The following is an 8,324-nucleotide window of genomic DNA, read 5'->3' on the forward strand; positions in this document are numbered from 1 at the left end:
ACACACACACACACACACACACACACACACACACACACACACACACACACACACACACACACACACACCCCTAATTTTAATCTTCCTCAATTACACCACTTCCATGCTGGTAAAACTTCAGTAGTTCCCTAAAGTCATTCCAAACACGTCCAGTATGATTCAAGACCTACAATACAGCCCCAGTCCAGCTCTTAAGCTTCATCTCTTATTTGTATCACACCTCACAAATACCCCATCCTTCTAACCAAACTGGTAACATTTTACCAAGGACAACTTGCATTTTGCCATTTCCCTGCTTTCTTCTATTTTTTGATCCCCCCCCCAAATTTACTGTCAAAATAGAACAGATCAATTTCATGGTCCCACTGCCCCCTACTCAACTATACAGCTTTCCCTCCTCTGACTCTCCAAGTTTTAAACTGTAAACCACATATAAAAAGAATTTTACCAAGAATTATATCACAATTAATATCCATATACTGCTTTACCTTTTACAAAGCCCTTTCTTATCCCCCATACTAACCGATAATCTCCTTAAAGACAGTAGCTCTATTAGTCATAAAAATCCCTACAGGATCACTATTTCCTGAATTAGAATATTTTCATTGAATTAGAATATTTCACAATCTCCTATTATTTAAAAAACCCTTCAGTTATACTCCCAACTTAAAAAGGAAACACAACAGAAGGGGGAAAAGGGTTCAATTTAAAGATAAAATTGCCATATGTTTCATAAGGAATATATTTTATTCTATAATGGAAAAAATAAACTTTCGCCCCAAATTAAACACCCATACACAATTATCTGGAACTCCTTAATATACATGAAAATCTGTGGTACAGAATTGGCAACCATTAAATTCTGTTTAACTAAAGCTCTATTTATAGTTATAAAATATGTAACTCCACTTAATTTCACCCTTTATGTATTTCACTATATTATGCACCTATGGACATCAGACAGTACAGACTCATAAAAGGCTGAATAGACAACTCTAGTTTCAAAAATCCAGCTTCTCACAACGTCAGACATACTAGTTTTTGGCTTTTCTATCTTCACAGCCCTCTTCCCCATCTTTTGGTCTGTGACAATGGAGAATGAAGGTATTTGTACTTGTGAGAACTTCAATCTGTCTACATTTTACCAAAAATAGAAGCTGTCTTTAATATACAGTTTCATCCTTTTAGAACTGTAGAAAGATCTTAACATTGGGCACAGTAAGATACCCAAGATATATCTGTTAAACGAATAAAGTCTTAAGATGCCCAAGTGTGGAAGTAAAATTATGTGTTTTCATTTGACAACGCTCACTCTTGCTTGTTGAACTAATCTATATTTGACTCCAATGTCAAATCAGTCTTGTCATCTTGGAGAATTAAAATGAACAATATAACAAATTACACACTTTTTTTTTTTTTGCTTCACCGCCTGGCATGCAGGATCTTAGTTCGCCAAACAGGGATCAGACCCGCGCTCCCTGCAGTGGAAGCCCAGGAGTCTTAACCACTAGACCACCAGGGAAGTCCCATATACACTTAATTTTAAAACAAATCATTCTGATCTCTATCTTGATTGGTGCACCCAGAAGATTACTCCCCAAAATAAAGTCAAGAAAAGGAGAGACTGGTTAGTGCCAATAATAAAACCACTCATTTGCCTAATCATTCTTAAATGTTAATGGAGGGGCTGCGCTGGTGGCACAGCAGTTGAGAATCCCCCTGCCAATGCAGGGGACATGGGTTCAAGCCCTGGTCCGCGAAGATCCCACATACCGCAGAGCAACTAAGCCTGTGCGCCACAACTACTGAGCCTGCACTCTGGAGCCCGCGAGCCGCAACTACTGAGCCTGCGCGCCTAGAGCCTGTGCTGTGCAACAAGAGAAGCCACTGCAATGAGAAGCCCACGCACCGCAACGAAGAGTAGCCCCCGCTCGCTGCAACTAGAGAAAGCCCGCGCACAGCAACGAAGACCCAACGCAGCCAAAAATACATAAATAAAATAAATTTATTTTAAAAAAAGTTAATGGAGAGTACAGTGAATGAAAACGAAGAAAATGCTTTCTGCTAGAGGTATGCTTTTAGCAAAGGTGGGCTTGCTCTGTTGCCACATGACACTAGTCTATTCAGCCACCTGGAACACTTCCTGTCAATACGTGTGAAGTATCAGGTGTGGCCATCATTGACTCAACAGTCGGTTTCCAGACTAACTGACAAACTAACACTAAAAGAAACCAAGCAAAAATTGCTTTTTTAAATCCTACTTTTCAAAAAGACTAAATCTAGTAAAATAGAACCCAAAAAAATCAGACAAGGACTGGTACAGAAAGGCAAAAAAAAATTTTTTTAAACCAAAATGACTCTGATGAACCATACGGAATGTGCCTGCATTTGAAGATGTTTAGAAAAACAAACCCCCATTTAAGCAAGGGGAAAAATCGAGCTCCATTCTGTCAGTTAACTGGAGTCTGTCACCTTTCTAAAGTGAAGAGGGTACAGAATAACCACCTCAAATTTAACTCATGAAAATTTATGACTTGGCAAACACCTGAAGTTTTTTATTGGCTATTTAACAAAACAATTAGGCAACAGTGCAAAGAAATCAAGTTTTGCTATGGCGTACTGTCCATACTTTTCTATTCCTTCCTCTACAAAAAAGTCAAGTATTTCCAACATCCTAATCAACTGTTACTCCATGTAACCAAGGGCATCTCACAGTATCTGTCTACCTAGGCAATAAGTTCTGAGACTGTGAAACAGCACAGCTTCCAAGAATGCATACATCCTCCCCCACACACAGCCAAGAAATAAAGTACTTGAAGAAAAACAGACAATACTAATAACCCACGTACATATTCCACAACTATATAAGCCATTCTGCTTCATACCTGTCAAATTAAGCCAGGTGATCTCAACCCATAGCTGCAACTGGGCTACTCCATTTATTTAGAAACACAAGCTACAACTTATTCTTTTCCAGAAGCTCCAGGACTATTTGTGAAGGGCACTTTATTTAGTCCTCTAAAGGGATACTGTGTACATTCTTTTACATATGCTGACCACAGTACTGAAAAATAATGGAAAATCTACTGTCAAAGAGCTCTCAAATGTCAAATTCAAGCTCATTTATCATCTAATTCATTAGATGCAAAAAAAAATCAAATTTCACACATTTCAATGAACATACAAAAGAATGTCAATTACAGATAAAAATACCAAAACTAGTTAACTGATTTTATGTAAAGCAGGCATAAACCCTAAGTGGTAAAGAACAAGTAAAACTATGCTTTCAAAACATTTTTTTTTAACTACTTATCTCAATTCTAGGCTCAGGCATTAACTTTTAAAGTCACCTAGTTATATACACCCGATCTCAACAGACACAGGATTTGGGAAGGCATATTAAACAGAATGAGATGTGTACCACTCAGCAGCCAAAAGAGTATTTTGATTTTTCTATCAAGTATTAAAGTGTTACCTTCGAACATCTTACCAAATTATTTCCAAACACTGCTGGAATTACATGAAACCATCAAGAAGCAAAAGTCATCCCAACAACGTGTGTTTGTCTAACATTTATTTGGCCAGTTCCTGGACAATCATATGGCAAGTGTGCTTCAAAGTATGAGAGCTCCATGAATCAACTAACCCCAAAATATTATATACGTTTAGGAAGTTCTTCTAGGCGCTGGGCTAAGTTCCAAGATAGTCTTGAGTATTACAAGCACTTATTCAGTAAGAGAGATAAGAATAAATTAGTCCTAAATTAGGTACAACTGCCCCATGATTAATCAGAAAGACACGAAAATTAATTTTTTTTAAGAAGTCGATGCTCCGCAGGGAGTTTCCTGGTGGCCTAGTGGTTAGGATTCCGTGCTTCCACTACCGAGGCCCAGGTTCCATCCCTGGTTGGGCAACTGAGATCCTGCAATCGGCCCGGGGTGGCCAAAAAGTGGTGGGGGGTGGGGGCGGGAACAAAACTCGATCCTCCTCATATACTCATTTCCAACTAGGCCCCAAACCTGTCTGAAATCAAATCAAATTCTCTACTCCTCTAAGCAACTGTCCGTACAAGTGTCCGGGTATGAATTGCTCTCCGCCAGAGTAACTGCCCCTGCACTTGGGGAAAACTTCATTTCCTAGTACCAGGGTCGGTCGGCCCCATTAACACAGTCACAATCTAGTCTCATGCTCCACAACTACGCTGTTGTCAGAGTAATGCCTTGGAGTGCTGGGTTTTGTTTTGTTTTTTTAATATTAACACGTGGGGGTCACAGAAGGGATCCCAGTTAAGGAAATCTTTCACATGGGGACTCAAAGGGTTAAAGATCAGGGAAGTTAATGGGTAACAGAGAGGGTCCCGTACTCTCAGGATCCCCCAACTCATATCCCAACTTGAGGGCAAGGTGGCAAGTAAAAAGTGCCCCCACCGCCAGGTCCCCCTTCCTTCACCCAACTCCTAGGCCAGTGCCTTCTCCCGGCGCCCTGGCTCTTGGCTCCAGCCCCCGAGTTGAAATGCAGGGAGAGGGGAGGCATTTAGGCCTCGCCTCCCAGCGGCCTTCCTCCCCCGGCCGGGGCGGGAGGGGACCCAGGAAGCCGCGCCTGGTTCCCCGGGGCGGGGGATGGGGTGGGGGGAGGAGGGTGGAGAGCCTAGGCCGCGCCTCCCACCCCGGCGGTCCTAGGCCTCGGCCCGCCCGAGGCGGGGCCCGGGGTCGGGTCGGCGAGCTGGGCGCCGGCTCACCCACCTGGGTTGCCAGTCATTCCAGCTCCGCGGGTACTTGGTGCCGCCGCCGCCGCTGCTCAGCCGAGACCCCGGGGCTCTGCGGCTCATTACCTTCCCCGACACGACATGGCCAAGCGCCGCCGCCCGAAGAAGCGCGAGTCGCCGCCCGAACCGGCCGCCGCCGACACTCCGCTCCGGCCCGGGTCAGAGGAGGAAGCCGAGCAGGAGGAGGAGGCGGCGGAGGGCGGGGGAGGCGGACGGCCGTTCCGGGTTCCGCCTGAGCCCGCAGCGCAGGACTGGGAGGCGGGAGCGGCGCGGTGAGAGGGAGGCGGAGGAAGGGGAGGCGACGTCTCTTACAGGGCCGTACGCGGCCCGCGACGCCGGAGCGCAGGAGGAGGAGAACAGCGAGGAGGAGGCGGTGGCCGCGGATCCTCAAGCTCACACAGCCACGGCTACCCCACCTCCCGACTCCGCCCGCCGCGCCGCCGCTGCCGCACGGCATGCTGGGAGTGAGGGGCGGGGCCGGCGCCCGCCGGGCCAGGGGAGAGGGGCGGGGCCGGGCTCAGCGAGCGGACGATCCTCCCGCGCCCTGCGGTATTCTGCACTATCCGCGGACCTCGCCGAGGTCTGGCCCCGCCGCAGGGGATCACGGGAGAGGGGAATCTCCGCCACCACTCCCACACGCACACCCTCCCACATAAGCCCGGGAAAACACCTGTCCCCTTGAGGGCCGGGCAGTAAGGTGTAAACAAGCATCCAATTAAGAACCTGGGGTGCCCTTGCTGGGGGGGAGGGGGCGCGCGCGCGCGCGCACACACACACACACACACACACACACACACGGAGGCGTGCCTTTAGGGTTCACGTGCCTCCACGTTCCTCACCTTCTACGGTAAAAAGTGGAAATTAAAAAAAAAAGAGAGAGGGTGGGTATCTATTTACCCAGCCAACGCCTGAAATGCCCATGGAGTCCTGACACCTCGACCATTTCTTCACATTGCAAAAAACTAAATTAAATCGAGAAAGCGGAGTACTCTCAAGCACCAGACCCGATTCCCTGCAATGTGAAATATGCTCTGAAATCCTCTCACCGTTACACTTGCCCACCTTCCCCTCCAAAAAGAGTCGGGGGGCTGGGGGGCAAACCTGAGCACTCTCTCCCCCACAGCGACAGTCCGCCAGAAAGACTTCACTAAAGCATCTGATACGTGATGTGAATGCCATCCATATACATTGAGAAAAGGTCAGCAAGATGCACATCGAACAGGTAACAGGAGTTACCTTTGGGGAGGATAGTAAAAAGGATCTTACCCTTGTCTGCACAGAGGGTCTTAACCTATTTTATGTTGCAAGAAGAAAGTCTTTATATGTTGCTTGTGTGATTTAAAATGGTTACCAAAAGTACTTGAGATTATGAGGTGTTACACACTCATCCCGCTTCAACCCTGGGCTCCTTTCTTGTGCCCAGCAACCCCTCATAAAGGTATGATCCTGCCAGTTCTAGAGGATAGAAAGTTAGATTTTCAAAAGCACTTTTCTCCCCTCTCCCCTCCACCCATTCAGGAAAAAAGAAACTCCTCTGAACTGGGGCTATTTGACTCAACACAGAAATTCCCACTAGGTCAGACCCAAGCATGGTCACCCACATGTGTAAAAAAGAAATTTTTTTAATAAAATACCTGAGTGAAGAGAGATGCATCTGGAAGGTACACACTCTACCCTGAAATTTGCCCTGGGTTCCCCTGCACTTGCTGTGAGGAAGGATCCCACCAGTTGTAAACGGGGCCCTACAAGAGGTATCCTTTCTTCCCTACTCTCTGATGAAGAGAAAAAGTCCCTCTTGAATCGAGTCCCAAGATTAGGGTCCCCTCACTCAGTATGGTTCTCTCTGGAAAATTGTTAATCCTGCCACAAGTTATTTTGGTTTGTTTGTAGTTAATGTCTAATTACATAAGCAACAGTGAACATATTGTCCTCAAGTATGTTTTTAATGTGCAGCCTAATCATGATTTATTCTTTCATTCAACATTCAGCAAAATTTATTGATCATCTACTAACCAAGCAGTTGGGGACAGGGACAGAGATCCAGACTCAATCCTTGTCCTTAAGCAACTCTGGGAGTAGGGGTCAGAGAGATAGATCTATTATTAGAAATGTCTGGAATTGTTATGTTTGCTCAATCTCCCCTCTCTCCATCATTCTGCAAGCCTGTCTTGCAATCTGACTAAAAAGGCCCCTTCCCCCAAAGCCTTTTCTTAATTCTAAGTTTTGACGATTCTTGGACCTGTCTTCCTCAGATCCTTTTCTTTTTGTGCTCCAGGTAAGTTGATGCTCTCTTCCTCTTTGGGACCCTCAGACCCATGAGCAAATGGCTGATGTAGCCAATTAATAATTTTGACTTGCTTCAACAGTTGATTGCAACAAAGGTGCAGTGATGACCAAATTATGTCAATTGTTCAGCTTCCAAAATGATTCCCAACAGAATAATCAGAACCTTAGACCCCTGAGAAAAATGTCAGGAGTCCTTTAACCTTTTCAAATTACAGAACAACAGCAGAGTACTTCAAGGAAGGGCTCTGGGTTCAAATTCCAACTCCACTTAAGAGCTGAGGGAGCATCAGCAAAGCTCCTGACTCTCGCAGTGCCCCAGGTTCTCATCTGTAAAATGAAGATGATAATATTAGCACTGACCTCTTGAGGATGTTGAGAGGATTAATAGCGATCTTGCATGTAAAGTGTTTTTCACAGTGCCTTCCACATGGTAAGCAATCAAAAAAAATTACCTAAAGATCAGATTCACCACTTCTCTGAAGCACGTGGCTATTTGGATAATATTTGATCAATGAAGAAAAAGAAAAAGAAAGAAAAGTAGCTGGCAGGGGTTGTGCCCAGTTGCTCAAACAATTCCTTCTTATTTATCATTGTTTTTTCTACTTCTTTCATGGAAGTGATTAACCCTCAAAAACAGTGTTGGCACAGGGGAGGTGTGAGGACATGGGAGGTGGGTGAGTGTCATGTGGCAGCAACTTCCTGGAAAGCAATTTAAGAGTGTGTGTCCAAAGACTTAAAACTAACGCCCTTTCCCCCACTAATTCTTCTCCTGGGAAACTATCCTAAGGAAATGTGCCACATTACAGACAAAGTGATTTTCTTAAAATAAAAATCAGATCATGCGAACATCCTACTTAAAATGCACCAATGGCTTCCCATTCTTAGGATAAAATCCAGACTCATCATTACTAAGAGCCTGTAAAAGCTGGCTTCTCCTGCATTGCAAACATCCCAGGGCTGCTCATACCCAAAACAGGATCCTAACAATGGTTCTAAAGTTTGTCCTTATAGGAAAACGCCCTCATGTAGGCTGTACCCCAATTAAATCAGGATCTCTCAGTGTAGACTCAGGCATCAATACTTTTGACTTCCCCAGGGGATTCTAATATGCAGCCAAGATTGAGTAACACCACTTTTGAGCACCTAAGCACTGAGAAAGTTATTGGGGACCCCACCACATCCTCACCTCCCAATACATGTGGACTATAAAGACAATTCTAAACCACTGAGAAGAAAGAATTAAAAGCCCGGTTTTTCCCATGATGACTACTTG

General features: G+C 45.1%; 1 protein-coding gene across 4 annotated transcripts in view; it reads right to left on the reverse strand.

Annotated features, from left to right (window-relative positions):
- SMG1 (SMG1 nonsense mediated mRNA decay associated PI3K related kinase) overlaps positions 1-4,954 on the reverse strand; it is a 97,604-nt gene extending 92,650 nt beyond the window's left edge. For 3 of the 4 annotated variants that reach the window (XM_027098124.1, XM_027098125.1, XM_027098123.1), the window contains exon 1: positions 4,743-4,943. In XM_027098124.1, the coding sequence (XP_026953925.1) occupies positions 4,743-4,828 (86 nt within the window). In that variant the 5' untranslated portion in view covers positions 4,829-4,943. Of the gene's footprint in view, positions 1-4,742 lie in introns of all 4 variants that reach the window. The other variant, XM_027098126.1, reaches the window with a different exon arrangement.
- Between the last annotated feature and the right edge of the window lie 3,370 nt (positions 4,955-8,324).

The sequence above is a fragment of the Aethalodelphis obliquidens genome, unplaced genomic scaffold (genome assembly GCF_003676395.1).
Source record: "Aethalodelphis obliquidens isolate GAN/ISIS:26980383/991018 unplaced genomic scaffold, ASM367639v1 scaffold120, whole genome shotgun sequence".
NCBI classification, from domain to species: Eukaryota; Metazoa; Chordata; class Mammalia; order Artiodactyla; family Delphinidae; genus Aethalodelphis; species Aethalodelphis obliquidens.